Source organism: Netta rufina (genome assembly GCF_964035555.1).
Source record: "Netta rufina genome assembly, chromosome: 1".
NCBI lineage: Eukaryota > Metazoa > Chordata > Aves > Anseriformes > Anatidae > Netta > Netta rufina.
Window position 1 is genome coordinate 82,597,416 of NC_140123.1, and position 14,010 is coordinate 82,611,425.

General features: G+C 36.7%; 1 protein-coding gene across 1 annotated transcript in view; it reads left to right on the forward strand.

The window, feature by feature from the left end:
- Window positions 1-10,185, forward strand: part of MBTPS2 (membrane bound transcription factor peptidase, site 2) — a 36,041-nt gene extending 25,856 nt beyond the window's left edge. Inside the window, exons 10-11 of the mRNA XM_084282547.1 lie at window positions 2,652-2,727; window positions 4,108-10,185. Coding sequence (XP_084138673.1) covers window positions 2,652-2,727; window positions 4,108-4,330 — 299 coding nt within the window. The 3' untranslated portion in view covers window positions 4,331-10,185. The remainder of the gene's footprint in view (window positions 1-2,651; window positions 2,728-4,107) is intronic.
- Window positions 10,186-14,010: the final 3,825 nt, after the last annotated feature.

Consider the following 14,010-nt stretch of genomic DNA (forward strand, 5'->3'; position numbering starts at 1 on the left):
CTTTTCCTCCGTTAAGAGATTTTAAAAATCTTGTTGGTCAACCTAGTCACTAAATCATTTTATCAACCCTTCTGATTAAAATTGTGTCTGATGTGCACTCTTCTTCATATTTGCAAATGCCATCTAGCATTAGCCAACAAAGTAAATGTTAATTCCAGGTCAAAGAATTATTCACTTTGAGTGGGGAAAACAATGACTGTTTTCTCTCACTCAGCTTCATTGCTGTTCACCTCTTGTCAGCAGTGTCTTTTGAAGACATGTATGAAGAACATTATTTCTATAATCCTTATCCCTCAAAGGACAGGCTTGCCTTGTGCCATTAGGTTTGATCCATTACAGCCACTAGATTCATTGCCTCATATTTCAGAGTCTAGACAGCATTCCAGCAACTTCCTGAAGAGTTTTGTGGTGCTTTGGAGAGATTGCTTCAGCAGCCAGGTTTGGAGTTTTGATCCAGGTCTGGAGGCTCTTAGGGACAGGTAGTTTGTCGTATCAAAGAGGGAGGGAGATCGGTGAACAATTCTGAATGTAGGCACAGCTTCGGAATGGTGACTTGTTAGTAGCCATTAGGTGTTTGTCAAGAAGCAATCAGGTTTTGCAATTACAATATATTGCAGTGTATGTCTTTTGAAATCTTTGAATACAATGGCTGTCTCAGCCATTTTGCTGTTTTAGCTCATGAACAAGATGTTTGATCAGATGTTCTGATACCAACCTTCAGCTTAATGAGTTGTTTGTCTTGGATATCATTTGACTTCGATGCCTCTGGCTTTCTGAGCTGGATTGTGCCCAGGATTTCTGACTGTATGTTCTTCACTCAGTAGTCCAACAGACTTACTTATTTGCTCTCAGACCCCTAAATTAAAGGTCTTTCTTCAGCTAAGGTAAGAGAGAACATGGTTTTCAAACTATCTTAGTCTTGCTGAGGCACTTCTGGTATTGGGAATTTCTGTGCTTGTTGTGTTGCCACACCAAAACCACTCTTATTTTTGGGACCCCTTGCTTTCCATGTTTCTCCTTCCCACCGTATGCTTACTTGCTGTACTGTTTCACTTTTGTGATTATTCATCACAAGGGCCTCAAAAAACAGAAGTAACATTAATGCAGCTGAGCGGACCAGTTCTTAGACTCATGTTCCTTTGGAAGTGTTCTTTCTCCTCTGTTCTGTTGTTCTTCAATTCATTGAACCTGAAGAAATCTGATCTGCTAACAAAGATACATGAAGCAGCAATAATGGTGTGTTACGTATTAATGCTGCAATTTCCAATGTTCTCTTAGCCTATGTTTTTAGAATTTCTGAGCGGGTAGGTTAATCTGTTCCTTTCCCAAGGGATGTTACTGTTAGAGTAGGATTGTAACTCTTCTGCTCAGTACTCTAGTCAATCTGTTCTTTGAACTCTTGCTTTCATGTATCTCTGAGGAAACGGTATTTCTTATGGATGTATTTTTTTTCCTCATGTAAGCAGGGAAAATTCAAACCGTTGTGGCTTGCCTCAACTCTGTTCAAAGTTGTTCTTCAGGGACAGAGCGACTACTGCATTTGCTGTTCAAGCTCGTTCTTAAGGTGATTTTCTGATTCTACCTGAAATTACCTGAGCCTCTTTACTCTGGGGATAAGAGTCTACCATGCTCGGAGTGGAGCTTTATGGTAGGAAAGGAGCCTCTCTTTCAGTTATCACAGAACTAAGGGTTTCAAACAGTCCCTGAAGCTGACAGACTCAGACAACCCAGGTAGAGCATCCCTGTAGTAACAGGATGGGAGATCTCAAGCTAACTTAGTTTTCTTTAAGGATAAAGTCTCTCATAAACATTTGACATGTGGTCAGCTGAAATTTCATCTATACCTTCAAAGAAGTTACAGTACCAAAGAGTGTTCCAAGGTCATGTGGAGTTGACAGTTCAGTCTCCCAGTGCAGAAGGAAGGTATTTATTTATACAAAGGGTACTAAGTCTCATCTCCCAGGCTTTTTTGTTGCAGTAAGTTACATCTTGGTGTCACCTAAGGTATCATCTGAAGGTAAAAGAGGCTGTTTAACTACTGGCTAACTGGTGTTAAGAAGTGTAATGTACCTGTGTATCATTTCCCAGCCTTTGCTTTCTTAGAGTTACTCTGGTGTTCTCCTCCCTATTTGTCCCCTTTCCATGCAACATGAGCTAAACTTCAGAATATAGTAATCTTCTGTAGGTAGTGCAAGAGAAAAAATCAGGGGCCCTGGGAGAAAGTACACATGTGCACCCACAGTATGAATGTATACATGTGGACAACATATGTTGAAAAAGCCTGGTAACTATAATCTCATTTTATATGATTTTTTTTGGGAAAGGACTTGAATTACACCATATGGTCTTTATGACTACAGATGTCCAGTTGTCTCTGAAAATATACATCTACATTTACTAAAATCATACTAGTTGTATTTTGTGGTATGATTTTACTATGTTAGCATGTTTAAGAGAGATTTAATGGCTGCACTGTGTCTTTTGAAAACAAGCCAAGCAAAACCATATTCAGATTGGCTATTCATGCTTGAAGAGCTGTCATATAAAATGTGTTGGTTTTTTTTTCTGTAAAATAAAAAACTCGAATTCGTAATATTATATTTCTGCAACAGCTATTGATTTTTTTTGTTACCTTTATGTTTTCATTTCAGTAAGTCTCAGCAGTTTTGTACCACGACATAACTTTCTAAGCATCGATCTGCCTGTGGTGATAGAGACATTTTGCAAGTATCCTTTGAAGTACGTTTGTTCTTTTAAGACAAGAAGGAGACTGTTTAGAATTTAGTGAGCCAGCAAAATTTCAGTTGGATATCATTTTAGACAGGATGCTCAAAAACATTTCTGTAGAGTTTTGACATCTTTATCCCATCTCTGCATTGATTATTGTCCATGTGCCAAGCCAGGAATGAAATCTCCCACTTCCTTGTGCTTAGCAGGATATTTTTGGTCATCTTTTTTTGACAAAAAAAAAAAAAAAAAAAAACTCTTTCTTGATGGTGATTTTTAGCAGCTCTGACAAGAAAGTCAAAGTAATCCTGAATTTATGGCAGGACAAATGTTACTGCTAGCTTTGATATGTTAGAGTTTTATTAACACCGTTTCTGAGCCGTTATGCTGAACTAAATAACAGTGTGTGGATGTTCACTTCCATTCTTATTTGCTGTTGTTGTTGTAGTTTGTTTTTGCTTGTTTTGTTTTTGTGTGTTTTTATCTTCAAGAGACAACTTGTCCTATTCAAAAGCTAGGACGATAATGCATTTAAATGTGTTTATTAATGAGTGAGATCATATATATACTTGGTCTTGTATATGGCTAATCTAAGACCCTTAACCTTAGAAACTGAAATGTTTATGGGTAGTTAAAATACAGTTAAGTAGATTTGTCCATAAAAGTATAGTAAAGATGCTACCTATAAACTTCCCTTTTCTGTGAACATGCCAAGGTTCACACTAGTCCAGCTTCTTTCTGAATCGTGTCTTTTTGTCCAGCCGGTATAGGATGAAGGTAAGTAGTAATGTTTGCAAGGCTTTACTAGCAATAGAAATGATCTACCTTTGTCTCATTCTCACATGCACATGCACGCACAGAAATGCACTCCACTTCCTGGCTAACAGGTAAGTAGGAGAAGAGGCCAGATATCAAATCATATTTTAGCTGTGTGCCTACACCAGTAAGGGAGTGTTTGGAAAATATTTCTAATCATTATTGCATACTTAGGTCATAGGTCTAGAATACCTTCTTACTTCAGGTGTAGTGTCAGAGCTGTAACCTTGCTCCAAAACCGCATGAGGCAAGGGAGGAAGATGGGCAGTATTAATTGTGGTTTTGCTGTCTCCTGCTTTTATCTGAGTTATGAAGAGCACAGATTGTTAAAGTATCAAATGCTAGTGCTTTTTTATTACTTTAAAGTAAATGAACCCATAAGGGCAGTTCTGTGGGCATTTATGTTATGGTTATATTATATATAATTTATATGAAACAGAATGGCACCTAAAAATAACCCTCATGTTTCTCTCTGCATACTAGAAATAAGAGGTACATTTTATATTAAATTTGGATTTATATTTTCTTGGATTTTATTCTTGATCCTTAACTAATGTCAATCAGATACCTAATTTCACTGTCAGGAGCATTGGCAGTTATCAATGCTGTACCCTGCTTTGCTTTGGATGGCCAATGGATATTAAATTCTTTCCTGGAAGCCACTCTGAGCTCCTTGATTGTAGAAAAACAAAAGAGAGAGCTTGTTGGCTTTTTAATTTTGCTTTCTGGTAGTACACTTCTGGCTGCCAATGTTGCACTGGGACTTTGGATGGTGACAGCACGATAGAGCATTGGTTATCCATCAATTCTCACAGTACACGGAGAGAATGAATCCATTGCCTTTTAAAACATGTTCGTACAGAGATTGAAATGATTCCCTTAAAATGACACTGAAAGAAAATCACTGGTCGCCGCTGTTGTAACTTAAATCTGTACAACGTTGTGTCTGTCATCATAGGAAGACTAAGAAAAAGCAGTATGAATCTTGTGTACTCTTTAAGCACTGCACTAATTTTAGAGAAGTTGCATTTTAAAGCTTCACAGAAAGAAGCCTAATTTATTAACTTAAATCTCAGAATAAGGGAATTATTTGGCCTCAAACATTTGTAAAGTGGGAGGAAAAATACACTTAGGTTTTATTTTATAATCTGAACAATTAAAAAAAAAATATGTATGGCCTCTGATCATTTTTCAGTCAGCATAATCTTTATTGTCTTTGTTCTGTATTTTGATCTGATGTTGTAGCAGACTGCACTCTAGGAAGCCCCTAAGTCTCATCTCAAAATGGTGTAAAGCTAAGCAAATGATTACCATGTGTTAACGAGGGGAGACAGGCCATATGGATTAGTATCTTTTCAGCTGGCCAAAAGACGAAGCCTCCTCAGGATGTAGATTGGAAGTGCCAATGTCTGTTGAGAATGAGGTATGTGGGAGGATAACAAAGCCCACATGTTTCTTACACATTCGGTTGTATATTACTACACACGGCTGAAGATATTTTCAATATCTCAAGTCCATATTTCAAGTTTCAATATTGAAATATTGAAATATTTCAAGTCAATATTTCTCAGCAATAGTGAGACAATAAATGAAACTTAATTTCTGAGTGCTGAAAAATGCTGTGCACAGTTATTGCTAAGTGGTAAATGTACTGGTTCATGTACTCAAAAAATAATACTGTTATACCTGTTTACAGTTAAAAGTGAAGCCTGTTCTTACAGTGTCCATCTTCTGATTCTGTGCATGCAATATGCCCAGTAACTCACTGACATGTCTCTGTCTTTCAAAGGTTTGTTTTCATTATAATTCATAATAATAAGTTCATAGAAGATTTTTTAGTTTATAGAAGATTCATTATAATTGAAGAAGCTTAGTTGAAGCTGGTCTCATATTCTTCCTCTAAACGATTCTGATATGATTGTGAATCTACTTTAAGATTTGGCTTTGCTTTCTGAACTTAATATGGACCTTGTACTTGTTTTTAAAAGAACAATGGAAGAATGACCAGTGTTTTGCTGACTGAAGTATGTCTGACTTATTCTGAGACCCTTTAAGTCTGTAATAGTCTCAATATGATTATACGCTTTAAAGAAAAAAAGAAAAAGCTCTGGTTTGGAATCCTGTGTAATTGAATCAGGGAAACTTTGAAAAATACTCTGCAACTTGTAAACTGTATAATGCTCCCACCAGGAGCTGCAGCAGCTCAGAGTTCCTTTAATGAGGTGGCCTTTCCATTCAAGAAGGTAGAAGCTAAGCTAATGGATACAGGCCTGCAAAGAGCCATGAAACTGGTGCTTCATGACTGGGTTGATCATGGCCAATTCGCAATCATCTAAAACAGATTCTCTTGGCAGTAGAGGTAGAAGCCTGGGTAATTTCAACAGCGGGGTTGGGTGCTATTCCTGGTGCTGCTGCATGGATTCCTAACTCCGATGTTTGCATTTGGCCACTGATGCATTACTGTATTTTTGCACAGGAGCCTTCACACTTACTTAAGATGTATTCTGTTCTCTTAAGATGACACAAACAGTAATGAGAGACGTACTTGCTAGTTTGTTGCTGTGTTAGTTTACTTCTCTCCAGTGCTGTCAGAGGCTCAGCTTTCTGAAGTTCGCCTCTGTGGGGTGGCAGGCCTGTGCCTCTGAGTTTCAATCATTTCAACCCAGGCTTCTCAGCACAGATCCTGGTAAGAGAGAGTAGAGTAAATCCTTCAGCCAATCAAGCAGGAGTGCTTCCCTGTGGGGACTATTAAAAGTCACAAAGTGCAAGAAAGGAAAAATAAACTAGCAGACACTGCCAACAGGCATCTCTTTCTTCAGGAGTCACATGGTATAGTATAGGTCAGCTCATCATCGCTCTTACTAACTTGCAGAAGTTTCAGAGTACCCATTCTGATATGCTGTTCTTCCCTCTCTCCTTGGACAGCAGTGACATGAGCGGCCTGGCCTGGTTCTTACTCAAAGCTTGGCTCTGAATGGATGCTCTAGAAATCTGTTCGCTCACCTAAGTAACTACTTACTAATCTGAGCTCTTCCTTTCCAGGCACCGTGCCACTTTCCTCTGCCTCTGCGTCTTGTCCAGTTGATGGTGCACAAAATTAATTTGCACTTTAGGAGTTTAAGTGCAAGTTAGTAAGAGAGGTTATTTACTTTTCAAAAAAGCTACTATTTATGTATCAGAGTTGCAGTGCTGTCTTACTCTCTAAAGGAACAACAAATGCATCTAGGATGATTTAAAAAGTGCTCTGTGGAAAACTTTTCAAGTTAGATGCTTTATATATTCATGTTGACTCCAGCTGCTTGGGACAATCTGTTTAACATTGTACTCCTCCTGACAATGGGGAAAAAAATAAATAAATAACATACACAAGATACAGCTACTATACAGAAGCTGGCAGGTTGTTCCTCGTTATTTAATGTGCTACCAAATTTAATGTTTTACCAAAAGAATTTATTTTACTTCACATAATCACAGAAAGTCACTTATGCTAAATAAAACTTCAATCTGTGTTTGACCTCATAATCAAAACAAGAGTGGAGAAGACACATTGGTCATGGCTTCACCAAAACAGACAAGTTAGCACACTGTAAAGACCCTAGATAACATCTATGGTAGAGGTAGTACTATAAAGGTTTAAAAATATTCATGGGTCCATTTCTCCATATACTGGAATTCTACTGAATAAGGGTTTATGTACATATAGGTGCTTTGAATCAAGGCTTTAAGCAAACTGGCATCACTTCGTATGAAGGGTGACCCAGCACATATCTTGGATTACCTGTGGGCAACAGGAATAGTTAAGTTGGACCACTCTCTGCAGAAAAAGTTGTTGGTTTCAGTGGTTCCATTTTATTTTTTATATTTTCCATTTTATATTCCGATAAACAAGTGCTGTTTTTTGCTTACATCTAGTTATTGGGAGTTTTATTGCTGTTTTGTTTTACAGAAGGGCACAGAATGTTTTTGTGTGGTTTTGATTTTTACTCTGGGATATTTACGATGTTTCTTCTATTTATATTTTTGTAAAAATTAAAAAGAAATCTTTCCTTAAAAATAAAATATTTTCAATTCTCATTCTAATTAGCCCCTCAGAATATACCTTATTCTTTAATACAGAATCTATCAATGTCATTATAGAGGATAATGACTGAAGTGTAAAACAGAGTGCTCTTAAAAGATTGCATTGATACTACTATATATGTATATACTATGCTTTTTAAATCTGTATCAGATGGAAAAAATAATGTGTAACATTAGGAAGTGTTGTATGCTTTTACTTGATAATTGTCAGAATTCCTTAAGTGTAGTCACTTGTTCTGATTTGTTTGTTTTATAGTTTTTTTATATCAGCAAAGACTTCCATAGCATGTTCTGATAATGCATGATGTGATGTGATAATGGGTAACTTAGCATGTATGATGTTACACGGTCATTGTTAATTTAGGAAATGAAAGCCAGCTTGATTCATTACATGTTAAATGAAAGAGACTACATCTAGAAAAATTGCAGATAACTTTAGACTGACTAATCTGCTAGCTTATGAGTCAGAGTGAAAAAATCTATTAACTCATCCTTTTGAATTTAGAATGAAACAACCAACTGTACTGACATTTATCAGTGTGATGATTCTGATTTTTTTGTGTGTATATACGTACATATACATCTATATACACACACACAGGTATATATGAGTGTGTGTGTGTACATATACATATATACATACACAGCCACAGCCTATATTGCAGCTTTTTTAGGGATAACTTCTGGCAGTCCTCTATATTCTGCAGTGTTGGCATTTTTCTTTCACTGTATGAATTCCTTGGCTTTCTCTACATTTTAAAATCGCAGCTGTGTTCTCCTCCTGTAACCGATCTATAGGGATTTCTTATTAGAAGATGTGGAATGGACATAATGTAACCACAGCTGCATGAGTCCTGTTCCGCTGATGTTCAGAATACATTTCCTGCCTTCTGAGAGGCCTCAGCTATAGGCACAGTAAACAAAGATTTCCAGGGCACTTAAAAGAGGTTGACTTCAGAATCTATCAATCTAAATGCTGCTGGTTTTGCTAATTTTGTATGGTAACTGGGATGAGTGAGACTGTGTAGAGTATACTGGTGAAACCTTCCCATGGCAGCCTGGGTGTTCCAGCTTTCTTGAATACCTTGCTACAAGATAGATTTTTGTTCAATCCAAGTTTCCCAGTAGTTTCCTATACACTTTACAGGATGACAAAGGGTGCCCTGTAACAAATAGATTTGATTTTTTTTTTTTTAATAAATTCTGTTTATCTTCTTTCTATCTGAAAGATCTGCATTTGTATCTGTATATTATTTATGACAAAAGAAATGACAGATGAAGAAGGGGTTGGAAGGTTTATGTAGCCTAGACAGTATTTAATTGTTTTTAGAAATTGTGATTTTAACTCTGGAAATCCATAGTTCTTTGTAGAATACATATTGTGTACACTTGCATTCAGATCAGTTCCCACAGCTTTTGTCTTGCGTTATCTTTGTTCTTGTGACCTTGTGAGTAAGGAAGCTCAATCTAACTCAGGTAAGATGTAGTATTAGAAGTTTTTATACCCTTTTTATCCTGAACTGCATGTAATGCTACATACAAATGTTGTTTAATGTAGCTGTATGTACCTGTGGTACATATGCTATATCAATGAAGCATGTGTGGAGCATTGTACTAGGGACTGCCAGCAAACAGAAGCTCTGGGAATCCTTCATGTTCCTTGGATTCATCCACTATGATCATTTGAAGAGCAGATGGCAAGGACTAAGGGAGTGAAGAACCTCAGTTTATGGCAGCTTTATGAAACCTTCACACTGCTGACCTAGTGTGAAAAGATAGGGACAAAGAGCAGGATATGACACTGCAATTCCAGTCATTCCATTTACATTAGCATGAAATGTGAAAAGAACTTGTAATTAACATTTAAGAGCATGCAGATAGATTTTCCAGCCCTTCACTGAATCGTTCAAGGAGATGCTCCAAGTTTTTTTTTTTTTTTTTTTTTTTTTAACTTTGTTGTTCCACTGATGAATGTGTACTGAACAAGTGGTTGGGGTAGTTGTAGTTTACATATTAAAAAGGACTTGGATATTTCTCACTTGTAGGTGTTTATCCTGGATTTGTTTTGTGGCATACCATAACTGGCCTTCACTTAGTAGTTTGAAAGTTCAAAGTCTATTTCCAAACCATCGTAGGAGAAATCTGATTTTGTCCTTCCCAAGTTGGAATATTGTTAGTATTTTAATTCCTCTTTTCCTTATATAATTTAATGTTTAGATTTTATTTGCTTGGATAATCTTATCTGAAGCCTGTCAATAGAATATGTATTGTTTTGAAATTCTTTTTTTTTTTTTTTTCCCCTCTACGTAGCCTTATTTTTCACACTGACTCACAGCTGTGGAATGTTAGATTTCTAGACTGTTTGTTACCACTATGTATTGTTCACGATCATGTTTTTTTAAAAAGAAAAAAGGGGGTAGGGGGGAAAAAAGCTTCATTTTGAAAATGTCAGTTAACAAATATATGGAACGCTTTGAATAATGTATTGTGTTTTTGTTGTGCTCTTTTTCTCTATTTAATCAACCAAACAATAAGAATTGTTTTCTATGTATGATAAATATATCCTGCAAATAAATTCATTGTTTGATTGTTCATGTGTTTAAATCTGTTTTTAAAAATAGGGTAAAATGACATAATCCTGTGTTTATGGCAATTACTGTATTCCATCTCGTTTTCTCACACTCCTCATATGTAATTTATATCATCTATCTAGGTGCCTACAAGCTTACCACTACCCTTTTTATTATCTGACCACCTCCTAAAATTAATAATAACTGACAAATTGCTTTCTCTTATTTACCAGCTTATCACAGTAATTGTTTGATTTATAATAGAAGTACATCCAGACAGACACCTACATGCTGTTCCTGAGCAAAGTAGTAGTCAAAGCAGTCACTGTAATGTGACAAAGGTACATAGTGACTGCCTTACAGGAGCACAACCTTCTTGGAGTATCTCATGTGTGAATCTCTTTTGGCATTGTGGACTTTGTTGGCGTATTTTGCAGTGAAATATTTGCCATGGGATTCCACAGTCAAGGTAAGTGAAACCACTTCTCCAGGTGTTAAGTTCCTGCTATGGGAGGAACTTAAAGTTTGGATTGTTGAATGACATCAAAATGATGCTACGTGTTACAACCTTTAATGTGTGTGTACAGGCCAGCACAAAGCTGGGCATATATTCTAGGTAGTTCTAAACAATTTTCCTTAAGTATCTAGATGCAATTTGTGGCTGTTAGTATGGTGTAACCAGACTGTTTAGCCTCATTTGAGAATGAGGCTTTATTGCTACGTTTCTTGAGCAAACTCATCTAAAGTTATCCAGGTTATTTGCACTGAGAACTAAATTGTCCTTTGTTGCTTATTGGACAAGCTGTTACTTTATACCAGCAGAGCTGTTTCAGCAAGCATGGCTTTGTTTCCAGATAAAAGATTACTGTGAGAAGTAGGCACAAAGCACAGACCACAGACAAATTGGGAGAATTTCCCAGGTAGGTCTGCATGCAAGCATTCTTCTGAATCCTTGCATGAGGAGATGGCTTTCATATTTATGAAATAATATGGTAGAGACAATAGTTTATTTATTTATTTTCATTAAGCTTCTAAGAGGGTCCTGAAATTTTTCAGTTGGTTTTGGAAAATGTTATCCCTTATTCTAATTATGTATGTTCTGTAGTCTAGACTAAAAAAGTCAGTAATATGCTCATGTTGTCATGAGGAATTATGACTTAATCACTCATATAATTTAAGGGTAACATTTAAAAAGGTATACTGTATTAATGTGTCTCATTGCTGGCTTTGCTTTGCTGAGTATGCCAATTTGAATTACCAAACAGAAACATTCCTAAACATCTTTATAAGGTTTGTATGCAGTGAACTCATTTAAATCTTAAGATTTTTGTGACCGTTTGATTTGAACTACGCAATGAAGTGGTGCAATTTAAGATTTCATTCTAATTTTATGGTAAACTAAGAGTCTACAATATTCATGAAGCATAAGCAGCAGAGTCACTCAGGCCTCTAATAATTTCTTTGTCACTCAACTCAAACAGATGTGGGATCTGGTGCTTACTTTGATACTTCTAAGGCAGCAGTGTTGTTGAAATACAGTTGGATGTACCTACAAATTATGCAACTCATTTTCTATATTTTTGATTAATTATTGGCATCTGCCTTTTTTTCTTGTTGTTTGCAAATGTAGTGGTGGCTGAGTACCATCTATCTGACCACCACTTCTGGCATTCTTGAAAATATATGGTTGTACATACTTTTTCATTTCCCCTGAAAGGAATCATTTAAACAATAAAGGAAAACTTCTCATTTATTAATTGCAACCCTTTTTACTTGCTATTATATTGGGAAAGTCTCTGTGTCTTTGTCCATTTCATAGCTCTGTGACGATCTCTGTTAAAATATTACCTGACTATTTATTTATTCATTTATTTTTTAAGCATAAATTCCTCTAAACCTTCTGCATTTGCTGCAGTTACCCACACAGGCATCTAATGTGGTATGAGATATCCTAAGGTGTCCTTAGGTTAGTAATTTGACTTGGAACAATGTTTAAGTTTTGAAACACATCCCCCGCTTGTCTCCATTTGCCTTATGTTGGTTTAGGTCTTAGGGCTTCTGAAACCTACCCATGGGGCTGGCAGATGAGGCTCTGCTGGAGATCAAAGACATTCTGGACCAGCAGCTGGATACTAGGAGGGACTACCTGAGGGCATTTCCTATCATGCCAGATACTTACATGTGGGCAACAAATCAACTCTTACTCTTCCCTAGAATTTCTTTTTGTCTCATGAATTAAAGTGGAATATAGGGCTTTTGGGGTGAGTTTTATTCGGCATAAAAGTACATCCAAGCTTTCTGGTTTCGCACAGAATAACTCTTTATAAAAGTTATGGCAGCAGGTAACACACCCTCTCTTCCTGGTCTGGACCTTAGGACTGGAAGCAGTAGAAATGAATACAAGTACTGCAATGAGTACTACATTTAAAAAAAAAAAAAAAAAAAAAGGTTTATTTCAAAAGGAATACCATGTTTCTCCGGGTATGGAGTGATGGTAGCAGAAGTGCACAGATTTATGGGAGGCAATGGAGAGGCACCAGGTGGAGACAAGGCTGCTCAAGGGGGAATATGATGATCCAAGTGCCACAGTGGTGCACCTGGCTTCTTTTTCTCCCTTGCAGATCCGAAGAGGTGGAGATTCAGTTAGGAATGGGATAAAATTTGGGAACAGGTGTAGAAGAGAGAGGTTGTTTGTTCATTTACAGAATCCGGATCAGAAAGAGCACATATAGAGTGTGGTATCAAGCATTTTTAGAGCTAAACTTCAAATAACACTGACAAACTTCCATTGCTGATAGTTACTCTACACAAAATAAGATCAGAGACAGAATGAAAGTCTGTACTTTCATACGGCAGTTCAGGGCATTTATATTGGCAAGACAGTGCCCTGCTTGCTGTGCACGGATCAGGCCTGATCACACTTCCAGTAGCTTGTGTGTGAAGTCAGAACTTTCATTTTGTTTCCCCATTCCTTCTCCTATATGACTTGACCTCACAGATGCAGTTACTAAGAAAAAATAATCCACTTTTATAATGTTTTGCCCATTGGCTTTGTTTCCATTCCTGCAGCTATTTGAATAGCTAGCATAAACATGGCCAAACCACCTGTATCTCTATCGCTGCTGCAAAATCAGCAAAGTCAGATTGTGAACATGCATTGCAAACCACACATTCCTCAGTACTTACCTCTTTTATTACCAACAAACTTTTTTTTTTTTTTTTTAAGTTTTTTTTTTTTTACGACGACCATTTACTGTTCTTCATTAGATGTCTGAGTTTATTCCCTGTAAATATTCTGTGGGGCATTTATTATGCTTAATGCTGTTGAAGGTAGAAACACACAAAACAGAATAAAACACGCATACTATGCTTTTTGGAAGTAGACAAAATTCTCCATTTCATTTACTGGAGTGATATGGATGAGTTAGGCATATATCTTCAGCATTTGTCTTCAAACTAGAGAGAGTACTTCAGTACTTAACCTAACTGGCCTCTACAGACCACTTTAACTACAATTAAATGCAACTGAGGCAGAAGTTAAAATATCACTGAAATAGTTGTGAACGCTTTGGCATATTACCAACCAGTATTTTTTCATAGATGTGCAGAAGCCCATTGTTAACTTGAGACTTCACCTAACTAGGAGCTGCACAATCTTTTTAACCTCCATTTTGTATCTTGACATGAAAATACCAAAAGCAGTTCTGAAGAAAACATCTCAGCTTTCACTTACAGGGTTACTTAGAAGGAGGTTACTTTTAGCATGTGCGATAGTAAATGTGATAAATTACTCTGTTTGCATATATGTGATTCTTTC